Source organism: Rhamphochromis longiceps, linkage group LG10 (genome assembly GCF_057381845.1).
Source record: "Rhamphochromis longiceps isolate RC_006_pf linkage group LG10, R_longiceps_female_GT1.1, whole genome shotgun sequence".
Classification (NCBI taxonomy): domain Eukaryota; kingdom Metazoa; phylum Chordata; class Actinopteri; order Cichliformes; family Cichlidae; genus Rhamphochromis; species Rhamphochromis longiceps.
The window spans coordinates 10088759-10106861 of NC_140566.1; the positions used below are offsets into that span (position 1 = coordinate 10088759).

The window sequence follows — 18103 nt, forward strand, 5'->3', positions numbered from 1 at the left end:
TTATTCTTTTGTCCTCCACCTGTTCTGTTTTAAAATCTTGTAAGGAAACATAAGAGTGCAAGAAAACAAGAGGAGTGAAAATGGAAAACGTTTTGGCTTCTTTATTTTTACCTAAGGCAGTGTTTCCATTTCAATAAGTAACAGATTTTCAAGAGAAATTTCCAACTGTAACATGAATTGAATATAACTGTAAAACTATTACAAAAGAAAAACAAAAAAGGAATTTGCAATAATCCGGAATACATGTTACAGTGTACAAATAGCTTAGGATATAAATACAAATTCTCTGACATTTCTTTTAATATTACTGTTAAAAAAAATCTATGACAATCATCTGACAATTTAACCTCTGACTGAACAAACAGTAATGCACAAGAAACTGATACATGGACAAAATAGCAGTTTATATTAAAAAGAAAAATAAAAAACAAAAACTAGGCCATTTGTTCATTCTGCAAGCTTACAGTAGCACAAATATGGAGTGCAACATTTTAGTAAGAATTCTGCACTTCACAGGTGGTCAAGCTGTTGTAAAATAAGCCAAAAACAAAACAGCACACACACACAAACACAAAAAAAAAACTAAACAGAAAAAAAGGCCAGATTGGATTGTCAGTCTACAAACATTAAGCTTGTGGCTGATAGTAGCTTTTTCCCTTTAATTTTGTTGCCTCTAACCATTTTTTTAACATATTTAACTTCTTAGCTGTTTCTACACGCACTACTGCAGAACATTTTCACAAACAGGGTATCTGCATGTAAAATGTGCTATACAAATAATGTAGCTTTGCTCTGCAAAGCTATCTACAGTATGTAAAGCAAATAGCAGCTGAAGCATGAACTATGACTGTCTGTACATTTCTAATACCTGCTCATCTTGTTCTGGATCTGGTAAGAATTACCTGCATTTTGAGATTAAGATAAAAATAGAAACAGCTTAATGTGATTCATATATACCCCATGGAGGTGCTTCTCTCTAACACTTCTTTTTGGCCTTTCCTTAAACCAGTATGGCAAAAAAAATAGCATAGAGGGACTAACATAACTCTCATGAGAGCAATAGACTGTGGAAAAGCAAGAAAAGGAAATACAAACATAAGCCGGCATTAAAAGCATAAGCATTCATGTGTTTAGAGGCAACTGGCAAAGTAAGCAGGACTTGGTCAGCCTGGACACCAGGCTAATGAATACCCACTAAAACGAAGTATGACATTATTGTTGAGGCCTGGATGCCGAGGCTACACGTGGGCATGAACATTCTAGTGAAATTCAATAGCTTAATGAGATGATTCGATACAAATGCAAATGAAACAACTACTCCCTTAAATGCCTTTGATGGACTACCATATATGTAACCAGTTTGACATAACCTACTGTTCACTGTGCAAATGCAGAAAATTCAGAAAAATCTGAATAAAGTCAGAAAAATCTGACTTCCGAGCACTGTGCTAATGATGTCACACACTCCCAAACTTCATTCCACTTCCATTCTATCACAGTGTCAACAACCTTTCAATGGAAGCAGTTGTGCAAATAAAAATTGAACCATTCCTCCATTGGTTGACCATAAAAACACTCGCTGGCAAATATACATGTTATAATAACTGTATGACTGAAAAATTGAGAGCCTTCCACTTCAAGGTTGCCTCAGGAAGATTGTTGCAGGCTACAGGTCACACCACATCCCTCGGTGTTCTTGTTTCACTGATGGTGGACATTTCATCCTTAGACACACATGTGCTCAGAGGACTCTCAGTATGAGACATTGCAACCTGGTGACTTTTACCACACTGATTATAGGATTGCAAATTAGTGGCAGTCTGACAAAAAACGTTGTCATCAATATCATCGGCTACGTCCTCCATCATTCCAGAATAAACAAAAGTGCTATGAGGTAAACAGGACTCTAACTGCAAAGGAGGGTGGCACTGTCTATTGTAAAGCTCAGTGTTTGGTGAAAGTAAATCACAGGAGATGCTGTCCGACATATTAGAGCAAAGACGCTGGGATTCACTGCTGGATGTGACAGAGAATATCTTGTGTTTATGTACTTGGGTTTGACTGAGACTCTGCATCTTTTCACTGATTTCCCCATCTGTCAGAGGAAGGCTTAAAGCCATTTCTGACCTCGTTTGCCATGATAAGGCCATAGTGTTGCTGCTGTGTCGAACTTCTGATGCAGACACGACTACATTCTTCTTGTAATATGGTGAGGCATCTCTCTCCAAGTCCTCTTCTGTCTGAGGACAGGAAATGATAGCATCTCTGTTCTCTCTGTACGAGTCAGGCATCTTCAACTCAAGGCTTTCTGTGTCCAGAGACCTACTTCTCCTCTCTAGAGACAATGGGTTAGGCATGGACTGACTGACTCTTGTAAGGCCGAGGTGCCGTGGGAGACTGGCAACCGCCCATGTATTACTGATCATGTTCTGTTCATATAGGTCTAACATCTGATAGTCACATTCAGCAAATGCATCCTTTTGTAGGTAGCTTTCCTCAAATTCCTGATAGGGCGATGAAATGTCCTCCTCCAGTTCCATGTGAATCTGCTCATCATATTCACCTTCATTATGCATATCCACTACATCAAACGTGACTATGGTAGGCAAGGCCTCCACATTTGGAGTGATGGCAGAATTTGTCTCCAAGTCATCCACATTGTCGTGCAAGTTGCTCAACATTTGAGTGTGTTTTGTGAAGTCCACGAGTGCCTGTGAAAAACACACAGTTTGCCCATCGTCCATGTCGTTGTTAGAATCTTCAGACGGAGAAGTGATATTTCGGTACGGTAAAGCCACAGGCTTGTTTTCCTCGAGATGTTCCTCTTTGGGTTCACAAAACGTTTCAAAGTCTGGGTCAGACATGCTTTGGAATGATAAGCTGCTATGCCTTTTCTCAGTGTCAGCATTTATGGATTTGGCTCTTTTTTCGCTGGAAGCAAGCACATCTTCTTTTTGATCATATATATGCAGCTCTATATGATCTACTCTGACTGAAGCTTGGGCTTTTGTGTTCAAGTTACAGTTTTTATTCATAGCGATTTCTGGCCGACAAACCACACTGTGTGCCAACTCCAAGGAGTTACTGCATGTGCTGGGCATCTCCAGAAAATCATGAACTTTATATAATTCTGCACTTATTTGTAATTTGTTCATTTCTGGGACAAAGGCTGAATCTGTAACATCAGCTGGTTGACTTGAATAGTCACCCAGTTTTGAAATGGGAAGTTTGGATTTGCTTTCATAACGTGGGCTCACGAGACTTTCGTCAGGCGCAAAAAGTTCATAAAGGGCATCGCCGCTGTAACTGTCTCTGGGTAGCCTTTCTGTTTGAAATCTGTCCGTTTTTTCTCGTCCTTCCTCTGGCCCTGGTGTAGTTGAATCGTAGTAGCCCTCATCACTATTTGGAACTGACTCCTGATGCTCACTTTGAGGAGTTAATACATCAGCAATTGAGGAGGAGTCCATGCCACCGGCTTGCTGTCCGCTGCTACTATTCAGCAAGTCCATATTGTGGGATGTCGTCAGCTCAGCAGTCACGTCTGTGTGGTCTTGATTGCAACTGTAGCAGACCTCCTTTGAACTATTGTTCCCCCAGAAATCCTGAAGACAAGTTTCATCCAAATCCTCAGGCGAGGCCATTTCTTCGCCGCCTCCCTGATAAGTAAGATAACAAGAAGCCCTCTTTCCTCCATTTCTGCTCCTCTCTCCAGAGACTGTACTCTCTGTGATGCTGTCGTCTTCTTGATCTGCAATGATGTCCCCGCAGCCGGTGAGGGAGTCGAAGCTTTTCAATGACGCGACATCCCCAAAAATCATGTCCAGTTGATCTGTTGAGCCAGCCGGTGTTTCGGACGCCTCCGACATCATCTGAAGTTTCAGACAGGGCTCGCTATGTCCTCTAGCTGGCTCCTCATACTCACTGGAGACTACGGCTATCAAATTCATTTCCTCCAGCTGATCATCACTCACCTGCTCGTCAACCTCTGACTTTGGGCTTTCTTTCTCCAGACTCCTCTCTAACACTGTCTGCACATTGGCCTCATTACGTTCAGGACCAATGGAAATATCACTTGTGACGTCTACAAAATCAGGCACATTGGGTTCAGATCCCAGGCACTCTGTGACAAACTGGCTGATGTCCCGGACAACAGGCACCTCTTTCTTGCAGTGAGGAGAGGACATTGCAATCACTTCAGTTTTAGCCAATCCATCATTTCTGTGATTTCTGTGATGCTTAAAACTGTGAAAAAGACTCCTCAAACCCTTTTTTTGCCGACCAAGAGTCAGTGATTTCTGCTCAGCAGCAGGATGACTACATTCATTGCTACAACTACTGTGGAGCTCTCCCACAGTGTCCCTCTGGCTGTGGTACTCAAAATCTCCAGCTGAGGCATACCCGCTTCTTAGACCATCATCCTGACTGACTTTGCACAGCCCGTCATGGGTTTTGCTTTTGCTGATTCCTTTCTTAGTGGACCACTTGTTCTGATTTTTGCTCCTTCCTCCAAAAAAGCTTGGTAGAATACAGATACTTTTACGAACTCCAAAAAATGTCAAGGCAGTCCTCCTGAATTTTCCAGATTTTTGAGATTTCACTGTTGCATTCATGGTGTCTGGCTGAAGCTCTCCCACGACGTCATCTGGGTAACATCTTGAAGGCTCTTCGGAGACTGATGGTAAATTCCTGGTATCACTTGGTGGCTCATCAACACTGCGAGAAGCCATGGCTAGCACAGTTACAGGAGCACAAGTTTGATAAAAGGCACAATAGCTGAAGTTTAGAAAGCAGCAGATGGGATGACTGCTGTGAACTCCTCCATCTGATGAGTCCTGTATTGCAAAAATTAAGACAACAATCAATACCCCAACACTGACATTTAAACATTTATCAAGGTTTCTACTGCCTAAAACTGTATGCCTATCCTGATTGCAAATTTTTTTTCTTTCTCTATTTTTTTTTTTTTTATTCTTTTACATTTTTGCATTTGCAGTGCATTCCCCTTACCATTTAATTGCAACTTTAACTCTGTAAACAGTGTTCAGGTAGGACAAAGGGGAGGTGGGTAGGGTTGGGATGTGTGCAAGAGCTGCAGAGAAAACCACATAAAAATGCAATGCATCTATGCCCCAGAGGGTTTTCTTTTTGAGATTGTGAACATTTCCTTCCTCTGAAGCAGACAGTGTGGTAGAGAGCTACAGTGGACCCATTGTATCAATTCAAGTCACTTGGAATCCTCATCACTAAACTGTTCTCTACACGCTTTAACTATCAAGGGAACATCCTCCCATCTTCAACCACTGCTGAGCTACATGAAAGTGGAAAGAAAATGCACTTCCACTCCCACCAAAAAGTACTAAGTGGAGGGTTAGCAAATAGAGTAAAATAAATCTTAAACACATAGAGCCATGTTGAATTTAACAGTAGCATTTATGGGTTTTATTACAGTACAGGGGCAGTCCTTTACAGTTCAAGGAATGCATTACCTCTTTGCAGTTTGTGATTTTAGTCTTTTACACTTAATCCTGTTTCGTTAATGTTAAATAGCTGTGCTGTTATTTGCTAACTGATTTATTTTTCTCAATTTAATCTTGAGTGCAGGGCAAGCTAGCAAGTTAAGCTCTCCTTGCAACATGGCAAATTGAACCTCCCCCACCCTAATTCAGATGTGGCGTTTGGAACTATTTTGGTTTTCATGTGACGTATGACCCTGAAGGTAAGCGCGTCATGGACAAAAGTAAAACAGTATGTTGGATGTGCCAGGAAATGCTCAATTACATTGGTGGGAACTAGTGTGTTATCGCAGTTAGCTCGTTAACGTGTTGGCCATCCAGCCCCAGGCACGGGGCGATCCGCGGTAGCTCGTTAACTTGCCGTGTTGTGGCGTTAACGTAATTTCAACGAGATTAACGCTGACAGCACTAGTGGGAACGCAACGAATATGACTGCACATTTACTCCGACATCATCCTAGTGCAAAGACAAGTGGAAGCAGACAAAAACAACAAGCACGCATGCTACAAACTTTACCTGAGTCATATAGACAGCCGTTAGCACATGATTCTCCTTATGGGGACCTGATATGTTTAATATGCTGCTGAGAATATAGCCCAGAAGAAGCGTATAGTATAGCTTTTATTTCTCTGTAATAAACTCTCTTTTCCAAAGATGAGTGATTTCTCGATCAGATATATATATATTTTTTTTATTACTTTGTTGTTTCAGCAACATTAAATTTAAAAACTGTACTTTTGAGTTAAAATATATATTTATAATTTTAATAAATGACAAATTAAAAAGCATGAACATTTTTTTTGTATCGAAAAAATATCGAACCGTGAATTTTGTGTATCATTGCACCCCTAATACATACATGCATACATACATGCACACACGTATATATCACCACAAACATCTCATAGTAACGTGTTAGAGTGGTGATCATTTGGTCTTGTTTGCAGCCACAGGACCTAAACTCTGTTTACCAAAGTATTCTAGAGATTAAGATCTAAAGCTTGGTTGGGGCTGGTCGTGCAAAAAAAATTAAATAAATACATTAAAAAAAAAATCACAAGCAAGGCAATGCATCTACAACTCAAAGACTGTGGAAGAAAAACAAAAAAATATCTACATGTTACAATAGTCCAGTCTAGACCTTAATTTGACTCAAATGCTGTAAAGCTCAAGAGAGTAGCAAAATGAAAGAAGGCAAAAAGAAGAGTGGAACAACATTTCTTGTGTTTCAATGATATGAGACATCTATGAAGTCATACAGAAAACCATTACTTAGTTACTCTTGCTAAAGCTCCCTCTATGTCTCTTACAGACTTCAGGTGCTCAATAAATAAATAAATACACACATATGTATTTATTGTGGCGGGCCTTCGACCAGGGTTGCATTTAAGATGTATCCCACCAAGAAAATTGTTTCTTTCTACTTATGTTAAAAATAACATTTCTGTTTGAGGGGGAAAAAACAACTGATGAATTCAGCCTTCTATTAATTATATATGAACTTTCGTGACTGAAAAAGACAGATATAATTTAAAAGAAAACTGAGCTGAGCTAAAACTATGCCAGCTTACTCTGAGTCAGAGTTGGCGTAAGAAAAAAAGCTAAACGCTACAGATGTGACTTTTCTGCAGCTGTGCGGTTGCCATGCCACAATAAACACTAGCGGCGAACGTTGGATCAAAGACGGCGATTTAACCTTTTTTTAAAAAAAAAAAAAAGAAAAAAAAAGAAAGAAAGGTTAAAAAACACTTCAAATGGTAGCATTTGCAATGGAAAACGCCAGCGACTACACATAGCCTAAACCTATTTGTAGCTGCTGCAAATATAGACCTTGGCTTCCATATCAACTAAACTAACGACAACGTTAGCCAAGTAACATAATAGTGGTTGGTGAGTCATGAAGTGAACAAACTTACCAGCTAAAGCCACATTCTGCCGTTGTTGGCTCTTCGACCAAGAGACGAAGTTAGCTCTCAGTGCATCGTTTGTGCTAACGCTAAGTTGGCTTGAACTTTGAGAAACAGCAGCCTGCTTGTGGTCGACGGTGGCCCCAGAGTAGCTTTAACCAGACATAGTTTCATTTATTTCCAGGTACCGTTAGCTAGTTGGGGGTGCTCTGCTAGCAGCGTTAACCGCACTCACCAGTGTGTCCTCACCAGTTTGTGATAATATGACTCACTAGTTGCTAGCGGTAGTAACGTTAAACCACACGGCAGCAGCAGTGTACTGGAAATACACGCAGAGCAGCCGACCCGGGATGAGATTACCGTGTCTAGTTTAGCCGCATGCTGCATTAAGGTGTTCGCCCCTTCAAAGAAAACAAACTGCATTTAAATCCTGGATGATGACTTCCTCTCTCGACTTGTTGGGTAATTTTCCCAAATCTCCTTTTCACAAGTCTCTTCGGCGCATATTAGTGACGACACACGTGTGTATCGCAGGGCGTAGTAAAATCGATGAGTAAAATCTACACGTATTTCTCAAATGATATCGTTGCACATTTCATTAAAAATAAATTCCACATTTTTATTTTTGTAATGAAATATACGATAGCAAAGCTGTGATTCGATATTTGCATCTTCAAAATACACATTTGTTTATAATTGTATTTATATTATAATATGTGTCTCTATCTGTAAATCTATATCTAACTTTGCATACAGTTTGGTTATAATGTATTTTTTGAAAGAGCGTGAAAGAGCAGCTGAATTAGAACAGTGGTCTCATTTATCTGCTTGCATGTGGTTAAAACATTCGCTGACTGATGTGTAAAGTGAGGTGATTGGACATATGTTCAGTAAATAAGATGGTTCACCTGTATAACCAAATGTGTTATGGCAATAATGTTTAAAGTTTCAAGTTAGTTTTGGTTCTTTAAGATGTGGGTAATATTCAGGCAGAATCTCAGAATGGATCATTTTCATTCACGTTATATATTGACACAGAGAGAAATCTTAAAAACAACATTTTATCATTAAAAAAATTCTTCAGTAACATCTCTATACATATATTTACAGCATTTTTTTAATACAGTAAAACAATATGATGCCCTTTTGCAAATCAGGTGAAACTTAATGCTACAGAAAAATCACTGAATAGTGCATGATTAGGCAGTATTTACAGTTCAGTTCTATGGAGACTTAACTTAGTTTTAACAGTGCAATTTTGCATATCCTCTATGCAAAAGAAGGTCTTACTGCTTAATTACTATTGTAATTTTATTTCAATACTGTTTCCCAAAGTGCTTATACAATCTTTTTATTCTTCTTTATCTACACACATCCAAGAGTGACCAGATGTCAACAAATTAAAAGTGAGGTATAATTGTTAAGTTAATGCTGAGGGGTAGCATGTGATTTTAATATATGTGGCTTTAAAAATGCAGGTTAAAGGTTTTTTTGGGTTTTTTTTTATACATTTGAAGATTTGAAGATAAGATTTTCCTTGTGTCTTATAAATTGAAGATAAAGTTTGTTTTTAATTTTTTTTCTGCTCTTACCGTTACATTTTTCATTCCCAGTGACAATTGAGGCTGTTGTTACCTGTCATTGTTAGTCTGTATCTGTTCGATACTCATCTTTGGTTTTCTTGTGAGACTCATGTGTAGGTTGTGAGACATTAGCTTAATATGTGCAGCGTGGGAGGGGGGGTAAAAACTGCTATGGACATAAAATGGTACACCTGGTCACCCCCAATATGTACTCCTTGCTGTTGTTGGCCTTCTTGAAACTGTGTGTTCGTAATTCGTTTCATAGTGTCAGGTCTTCGACTGGCGAACGTCTGTCCACTCCATTTTGGTGTTTTGAAGCGCCTGCGTCTTCTTCTCATCCACCTGCACGTAATCCACTCTGTACTCATCGGACAGGAATGGCTTCTGCTAGACATCGAGAGGGAGAGATAAGCAGACAGTGACGTCACATTTTTAACAGTGATACAATTCTGCTTCACCTGCACAAACATTTAAACTATCAATGCTCCACAGGGTACAGTAGAAGTCTTGCTGTGCAGTTGTTGTCATTTGTCAAATAAAAATAAAGATAAAAATAAAGCCAAATAAAAGCATACCTTCAGCACAGGAGAGGGGGTTGCTGAATTGAAATCCAGTGACAAATAGTCAAGATTTGAACTTCTCGCCCTGGGCTGAACTGGCCCATCAAAGAACTGCTGCCTTGATTCCTGTGAGAAAAAACAAATCATAAAGGCTTCGTAAAAACGTCCCTGTTCTCAGGAAAATGTTTCTGACATATTTACAATCCTAAAGGAACATCAGTCAACAGCAGGTAAGCTTCACTAGTGTCTTATTTTCATTAAATATGTCACTAAACAAAAGCAAAGTGACCTCTGTTCATTTTCAGATTGAGTTTAAGAACACGTCGGAAGCTATATGTGTCTAGAGACACTATGGATGACTAATGTGACTTTTTCAAGGCTTTATTCAGGGAAAATAAAATAAATATGCACATTTTCCAGACCATGAACAATTACAAGTAGCTGAGAAGAATATTTTGGAAATTGGTAGTCACTTTCCACTCCCACATTCTTCAGCTATGTGAGTTCTGAGCATATTTTCCCACTCACAAATGGTTCTATAATAAGACAGTGACAGATTGAGTCATTTTTGTAGTCTTCTTTAAGCATTCTCTAAACCATAGATAGAAAAATAATATTTAAAAAATAATTCTACATATGTTTCCACTGAATAGAAATCCTACCATTGCAGAGGAGCTTGTGACTTCATCTCTTAATTTCTCCCCATTCTCAAGTCGTCTTTCAAGAGGTGAAGGGTTCACTGAAAAGCTGTGAAGAAAGGAACGGAAACAGTTATTTACTTTCAAATTAAAAGGAGAAAATACAGAGAATCCTGAGGTTTAAAAAACATCCATAGCCAAATGTATTCTTAAAAAACAAGGCTCAAACCCTAACTGCAATTTTATTAACCCAATCGTGTGCTTGTTCTTGTTTCTTTAACTCAACACAAAAGTTTGTAGACAAAGACACTTTCTGCTCACCATGAGTCGATCAGCGCTCTGCTCAAAGGGAGATGCGTGGGACATTCTGTGATTGTAGAAAGGCCACTCAGATCAAGAGGTGGGGGTCGAGCTGTGGAGCGAGAAAAGGTCAGCGTTATCAGATTGGCTGCAATTCTCTAACACGGCACAGAAAGGCCATGTCGGAGATCAGTGTTTCTGATACAGGTGCTGTATATCTGTCAGACATGTTCGTTGCATAGATCTGTGACTATGAGAGCGCACAAAGCATAATTTTTAATTAAGCTGTACACATTAAAGTTTACAGAAACAAAACATCTAGCCAAAGATGAAACAAACATTTAGTACTTTCCAAACATTCAGGCTGGACTCTCACCTTTCCTTATGCGAGGTTTTAGATGCCGGTGAATCGGAGGTGGTGCAATAGCACTAAGTTGACTCATTAGTGGGCTGAAAGATGCAGACGGTTCAATACTGTAGGTTGTATTGAGGAAGCTTAATGTCCTTGGGCTCATGGGGATGTAACCATCAGACTCCACGGTCGCAAGAGAAGGAGAAGGCGAAGGGGAAGCCATAGGAACATATGACTCATCCTGGTAGTTTTGAAGTTTTGTGCTATTTAAACAAGGCTGCAAAAACATAAAGCATCATATGATCAGGCACGTGCACTACATCAAATATATTATTATATTACAGCTGGAACATTTGTTAATTCCAGACTTGTTACATACTTGGGGCATTTTTCAAACTATTTTCATTACATGTATTTATTAATAGAGAAATGATACTACAGGGGGGAGTTGCCATTAGTTGAATCCTACAGAGGGATTGTCATTTTAGCAAATGTAATCACTGTATTGTTAGAAGAGAAACATGTCATAAATATGAAGCTAACTTAGCTTAGCCAGGTTGGTTTGTTTAGTAACAACTTGTAGTGAGACTACTATACTCGTGCAGCCAATCTAATGGTAGCTGATGTCATTGACTTCATATAGGCAGAAGTGGCTAAAAGTAAACTGATTGTAAAAAACAAACAAACAGATAATAGTGGAAAATTAATTCACAATAATGTGATTTGTAGGTAGCTTTGAATGTGTAATACGGGCCATAACTGTAAGTTGCTGCTGACATACGATGACCGAGATAATTTTTTTCTTAGTAAGCCTGATAACAAATCAGACGCTACATGATTGTGCTAATTTTGACTTGAAAGAAAGACTATGTCACACTCATGCTAACCTGAGTTAACTTAAAGCTCGCTGAGGCTTCCTGTTTATCATATGGACATGAAATAGGTGTAAATTTTCTTATCTAACACTTTCTTGAAAAACAAAAAGTGTGCATAAAAATAAAAGTGTGTCACTGTTCTTACCAAATTAATACTTTGTCTCCTTATCTGCATAAATTTGCTCTCGGCATTTCCTAAAAAACAAACAAATAAACCAAAGAATTATGTCTTTTAACTTCTTTAAAAAACTCTTTTAAAATCAGCTGATATGAGTATGAATCAAAAAGCATCCTGATCATATTTCCACCAGGTTTATGTTTCACTGAGCAAGGATCATCTTCATCAGCTTCTATACTGTGCATTAGGATTTACCCAATTTGAAATGGTCCAGGCTCGACAAAGAGGTCCTCCGGGGGAAAAATCCAGCATTGCTCGAGAAATGGTGCGCACTCATTGCCCTCGTCCTTTGAAGGCCTTCGTCGCTTGCGTACTCTGACAGGTGATTAGGCTTGGGTGGCAGTGGAGGGGGTGTTAGTTTATCACCCGTCGCCTCAAACATCGCGGGAGAATGTGGTTTGTCGAACTGGAAGACACTTGTGGCGCAGTGATGTAGTGGAGAGGAAGACGATGAAGGCAAAGCTATGGAGGTGCATGGAGCGCTGAATGGAGGGTTGCTTAGCCTCCCATGGGGGAAAAGAGATGGACTGGGACTAGTGTGGGAGATTGAGGATAAAGAAGATTCGGTGCAGATGTCCTTGACGGCATCGTCTGATGACTTCTGCTCCAGAGAGATCTCGGAGTTTGAAAAGCTGTTGTGTCTGCAGATAAGGACAAAAAAATGCAAATATCACATTTGTTACACACACCACACAGCTATGATTTCAGCTTGTGGGACATGTTGCACACACTGTACATACCGACTAGTGATCACACTCCCCGTCTCACACTGGGAGAGAAAGAGGTAGTCCGGTGGATAGCTGGAATCTTGTTGGCTTTCTACAGATGCTATATCAGAGCTGTCAGGTGACAGCTGAAGGGAGGTGGGAGTGTGAGGAAAGCTTTCCTCTGAGCTCTCTGTTGACAACAAGAAGAAAGAAACACAGAGAATGTAAGTGAGCAAGTGCAAAGCCAGAAGATGCAATCGTTCCCTGCCTGCACTCACTCTTCATATTCTGCATTTACATATGAAGTGGTATTTATATTGCAAGAAACTTGAAAGCAGATATGTCTTCTGTTTATAAATCCCCTCATTCTTTCAGGCAGGTTGGCCCTTGTTCAGAAATTTGTTTCATTCCATTTCACTCAAGGCCCCCCTCAAGTCAAGGCCGTTCCCGCAGCACTAATCCAAAAGTCTTTGGATGTTCTCATGAAATATTTGCTATTAGATATTTGTGTCCTACTGTGGGCACAGAGCAACCTTTTAAAAGCCTTTGCAAAACTTATGAGTTGCTGCAAAGAGCTCTTGAGATCTAAGGTCTACTGCTGCCGTCCAGAATTCTCAGTAAAAATCTTTGTGCAACAGTAATTGTGCGCCACAACTCACGACTCCATTTTTTGATTTACAAGCTTGTGGCATATCGGCAAAAGTTGTGCCGTTGCTCTATCTCCTTCATGCAGATGACAGCTTTTTAACAGACGCACGCTGAAGTCTCCTCCACAAAAATGACACTTGAAGCAAAGGCCGAATCAGCAGCGTGATGATGGTAAAGTGTCGATGTGTTAGATTCAAAAAATCTAATTACACCCCGAAGCATGGAGGTGATACAAAAGTGCCATGTGCTCATTTGAATGTAATGTTGAGCTGTTCTTATCCCCTCAGATCCAGAAGCGACGTTAGGCTGCGTGACAGGGAGTATGCAGAACTGCAACACTTATGACCGCTGGAAACACACATGCAGACAACAGCCAGGCTCCTGATAAAACGTGAGGTCAGGCTTTATCTAAACTGTGTACACTGCTTCACCAGAACTTTTATTTGAATTTATTTCCATTGCGCGCGTGTGTGTGTAGACAAACTGTAGTCAAAATATTTACATATTTCAAATGATAAAAGGGGAAAAATACAGCAATGTTTCCTTGTTGTTGTTGCTGCTGCTGCTGAAGTGGAAAAAAGTCCAGGTATGAAATGGTGCTAATCACATGTAGTGACACGATTGTGAAAATGTTTCTGAAGTTCAGACTTGTAAGGTCATACAACCAACCTGTGACAACCACAGTATTGTGGTACCCTTGCTGTGTTCCAAAGTTTCTAATTTTGAAGACTTTCAAGCTCATCCAATGCTTTCAAAGCCACCAATCCAACCTTAATGGTACTTCAGAAGTACAATTCACTTAAAATCTAGATCTAAAATCTGCCTTCCTTGGGTATATTTAAAATGGGTTTGTTTTTTTAAATCTTAAAGGGAACAGGGAAATAAATCTCGTACAAACAGCATGGTTGAGAGTAACCTGATTGTAAACCTGAAGAATTTATTGCAGATTTGCAGTTTTTTTTTTTTTACAGTTGTCAGTAAGGTGCAGTCTTACACTTGATGCCTCAGTTAGCATGGGAAACGAAAATCATGAAGCTCCAAACAAACAGTTTGTTCTGACCTCATAAAACTCCCCACTTCCTGAGTGGTGACACCAATTTGTTTTGGACCAGCAGAGGGAGTCTACACAATTACTTCAGTGCAGCAGCGTCTTTCGACATGTTTACCTGCATCCTCCAGGCTCCCAAACTGGCAAATCTGACTAATGCTGCTGATCCAGCTGTTCATCTCCTCCTCGGTTTTGGCCACCAGGTAGAAAACACGAGATGAGGTTTTTACCACGAAGAGGTGCTTTCCGTGAAAGTCCCTCTTTATCCGCAGTTGCCCTTCCAGCATTTCCACCACGCACTCTTTCAGGTCAATGGTGCGGATTGGCTTTTTGGAGTTATTGCTCTGATAGTATTCCAGCACATCTGGATCACCGCTCATGCGACCTCTTCGAAGCACAAACCAACGTTTCCTCCATGCCTGCAGGTGCAAGAAGTAAAGAAGGTTTAATGGCCTTGCTCTTGAATTTAAATTTCACTCAATATTATGACTCACTTTAAATACAGTGCTTCATAATTCAAACTGTAGCATCAGCCTTTCCCGCCAATTTTGCTAATCACGAGAATTTGATCATGGCCCCGCTAACAGCAACGAGCTAACTAAGTTTCTTTGCCTTTGTTATGGTCAGTAAGCGGAACCTCAACTCAAATTTCCCAGAAGTGCAGAGAAGAGGAAGTTCACTGTATTTAGCAGAAAATGTCTAACAGAATGAAAGAGGTATTTATAAAGAGCCTGGTCACTTCTTTGAGCTGAAAACTAACTGAAAACCTAACACTGAAACTGCACTAAAAGGTATTTATAGCTACTCACAATGAGCACCGCCTAAGCCCTCTATTCCAACCGAGTTTCATCCTAGCCATGGAGCTGTTACAGTTCAATAATAATAATTAATAAGAATCACGTTAAGAATAATAAAGGTGTGTGTGATGTTATCGTTTCACTCTTGGTTTTTGTGGCTTCGTTGTTGTGGCTGAGTCTCTTCTGATCCTCTTCAAGGCTTGAAATTGTGTAACATTTCTTTCTGTGTGTAACAAATGCTCTCCTGCAACAAGTCAGTTGGTGATTTATGTGTTCATTCCAGGAAATGGTTAGACACACACAGACTTATTGCCTAAAAAAACACTACTAAGCTTAAGAGGAAACCGTAACTAGACAGATGGCAATTTTGATCCTGTAGATGTTCTGAAAATGACAAGTTTCGCACTCCTAAAAAGGAGTTGGTTTGTGTACCCAGGTTCATCTAATGGAAGCAGATGGTGAGTGTAGAAGCCAATCAATAGATTCTGTATATTCTGATGAAATCAGGTTTCACCCCCTAATTAAACATGGACCTCCTTGCTTTTCTTTATATTACCGTAGGCTAAGGCCTATAGTTTATCTCCAGATTGTAGATACTGTATGTCTGTTTAATTTGGAAAAAAAACAAAACATCGCAAGTCCGACACTGATCTGAAACTCACAAACAAGCTTGTTTTCTGTGTTTTTAAAGTTTCAACCACATCAGATGCAGCTTCCTTATCTTCTGTCACGTGAGGTTAGTTCGAAACTCTGGTCACATGGGTAACGGTTGGTCAGCAGTGGTGACAAATGAGTAACTTGTCCTTGTTGAGATTATTTGTCGCGATTATTTTGTGACTCCCACAACAGAAAGCCCCAAACCATAATTAATAATTAGTGGTTCTGGCTCTGGCTGTTCTACCAAAGCCAGAACTCAAAGACTGGAGGAGCTAAATGGAATTCAGCCATTTTTAATTACATTCTTTACACCCCTGTATCTGTTTGTGACAGGTCAAAGTGTATTCAGCCAAGAAGTGGCTTAATATGAAGACAAGTGAGATTTATGGTATTTTTTACTTTGTAGTATATCAATATTTTAAGTTTAATTGGTGTTTAGATGATGTCTCCCCACCTTTTCTTTATTTAAAGGAAAACAAGATGTGAAATCCTGGAATCAGACACTGTGATAGCAGCAATGTGACAAACATCTGATAGCGCTGCATGTGTATATCTGAGTAAACAAAATACAGACTCCTGCTCCACTTCATCACGCACACTGATGGACTGCAAACTGCATTTCCAGAAAGTGGAAACACAATGTTGACAGAGCTCCTTCCAGCAAAGTGTATCTCTAGCAACACAATCAAACCAACACCTTAGTTAACTACCACAGCCCCTTGCTCCTTCAGTCTTGTCGGCATGTTACTTACAAAGATAAATTTGACCCAGATAATTACTAATTTTCATACAGGCAAGACCAGAGCCTGATATTTTGAATAAGGCAAACAGTGAGTGTACCAGTCTATACAACTGTGGATTTGCATGTCATGCTAAAATAAGTTTCTATTTCCCATCCCAACACTGTCAACACACATACACGCATGTAAACCCCCCCTCCCGCACCGCAAAAAACCCAATACACACACACCCTTTCCTTACACCGCTGTTGACAAATGGCCCTCCACCTCCTCTATTCGTACAGAGGAAGTACATACAGCCATCATCGAGCTGGACTATTTCTGCTTGTCGCTTAAGTGTCTGACTGCCCCTGACATTACTTCCCATGTTTCACAACACACAGACGCACAGAGCGCAGAGCAAGTGGCCAGCCTGACACTATCACATGACCCCCCACAACCACAAAACAGTCAAGGCTGGATGCTGTTTATGTAAGCTATTACATATACTCGCTGCAAGGACTCACGTCCAAATGTGTCTGAAGCACATCTGCAGTGAGTGGGGTATTGTTGCTAAAGCACATGACTGCTATAACTACGCCAACACGCAAAAGTAAAGTGACCTGTACCAGAGATGAGGTAGGTGATATAAAGGAGACCGAGACAAGGCAAACATACAAGTCAGTGTATCTCTTAATCTTCATTCTACATCGCAGCATACACACATAAACACACATACACACACACACACACACACACACACACACACACACACACGCATAAACACAAGGCTCAGCACCACAGCCTGGCATTCGTCCTCCTGGCAGAGGACATAGACAAGTGTCCGATGTGTGCTCCTACTCACAAATCTCTTCAGTTTCTTCTCCGGAGGGGATTTAATGAGCCAGCCTTTACAGACCACATCCCCAGCACTCATCTTGGCTGCAGTGTGTCGTCCTCACGGCTGCTCCTGCCGCTGCTGCTGCTGCTGCTGTTGCTGCTGCCGTGAAACTGAGAGTAAAGCATATCCTGTTCTGGTATTCAGCTCAGCCACTCCAAAAAGGAGGAAGTAAAGAAATTGATCACACTGACGCTGAGAGAGAGAGAGAGAGAAAGAGCGCACAGAGAGAGAGAGAGAGAGAGAGTTATGCATGTACTGGATGTAGCTCTTGGCCTGAGGGGGAGTTAATGAAGAGAAAAACACTGTCAGACAAGATCTGACAGATATGAGGATTTAGACTCACTGACTGGTGACATACAATATGTCGCCTTGTCACATTCTATTATAAGACCTGCAGTACAAACATCAGTGATTTGTTTTTTGTCTGTTGATTTGTCAGTTTCCTCATGTGGCTGAGGTTTCTGAGCTCCACTGAAATACATAGTGGTTTTCAGTGAACCAATGAAAACACCAAACTCCCGCCCTACTTGAGGCTTAACGATATATTAAAAAAAACCTCATTTACATGCGAGCTTCAAGAAAAATCTTGGTGGTGATTACTAGGAGAACGGCTATAACAGCTATTATTTCTCTGTTTGCTTTTCTATCCAGGCCTAGGAAGCTGTTTACATTTAGTTCTGAACAGGTTTTAAATGCAAACCATCTTGGGTCTTAGGTTGC

The 18103-nt window shown here is 40.2% G+C and overlaps 2 protein-coding genes across 3 annotated transcripts; both read right to left on the reverse strand.

Moving 5' to 3' along the window:
* Nucleotides 1-86: 86 nt before the first annotated feature.
* Nucleotides 87-7910, reverse strand: LOC146660315 (APC membrane recruitment protein 1-like). Its single transcript, XM_085420114.1, has 2 exons — nt 7430-7910; nt 87-4832 (listed from the first exon to the last, which is right to left on the reverse strand). Exon 2 carries the CDS (start codon nt 4725-4727, stop codon nt 1674-1676), a length of 3054 nt encoding a protein of 1017 aa, XP_085276240.1. The 5' UTR covers nt 4728-4832; nt 7430-7910; the 3' UTR covers nt 87-1673.
* A 656-nt stretch (nt 7911-8566) lies between these two features.
* On the reverse strand, nt 8567-17483 carry gab3 (GRB2 associated binding protein 3). 2 transcript variants are annotated; one of them, XM_085419546.1, is made up of 10 exons: nt 17348-17483; nt 14428-14728; nt 12647-12803; nt 12102-12547; nt 11874-11923; nt 10878-11130; nt 10523-10613; nt 10226-10310; nt 9579-9689; nt 8567-9387 (listed from the first exon to the last, which is right to left on the reverse strand). In XM_085419546.1, the coding sequence occupies exons 1-10, from the start codon at nt 17417-17419 to the stop codon at nt 9271-9273; spliced, it is 1683 nt and encodes a 560-aa protein (XP_085275672.1). In that variant the 5' UTR covers nt 17420-17483; the 3' UTR covers nt 8567-9270. The 2 variants fall into 2 exon arrangements, with proteins under 2 accessions (XP_085275672.1, XP_085275670.1); XM_085419544.1 differs by having other exon boundaries at nt 8567-9390.
* Nucleotides 17484-18103: the final 620 nt, after the last annotated feature.

What these genes read in the sequence shown, in the direction of transcription:
- gab3 (XM_085419544.1), bottom strand. Translation starts at nt 17,419, where the DNA reads ATGAGTGCTGGGGATGTGGTCTGTAAAGGCTGGCTCATTAAATCCCCT. An exon ending in CCTGGACCATTTCAAATTGG is followed by an intron (nt 11,924 to 12,101) that starts GTAAATCCTAAT and finishes TTTGTTTTTTAG; the next exon opens with GAAATGCCGAGAGCAAATTT. An exon ending in TCACAAGCTCCTCTGCAATG is followed by an intron (nt 9,690 to 10,225) that starts GTAGGATTTCTA and finishes TTTTTCTCACAG; the next exon opens with GAATCAAGGCAGCAGTTCTT.
- LOC146660315 (XM_085420114.1), bottom strand. Translation starts at nt 4,727, where the DNA reads ATGGCTTCTCGCAGTGTTGATGAGCCACCAAGTGATACCAGGAATTTA.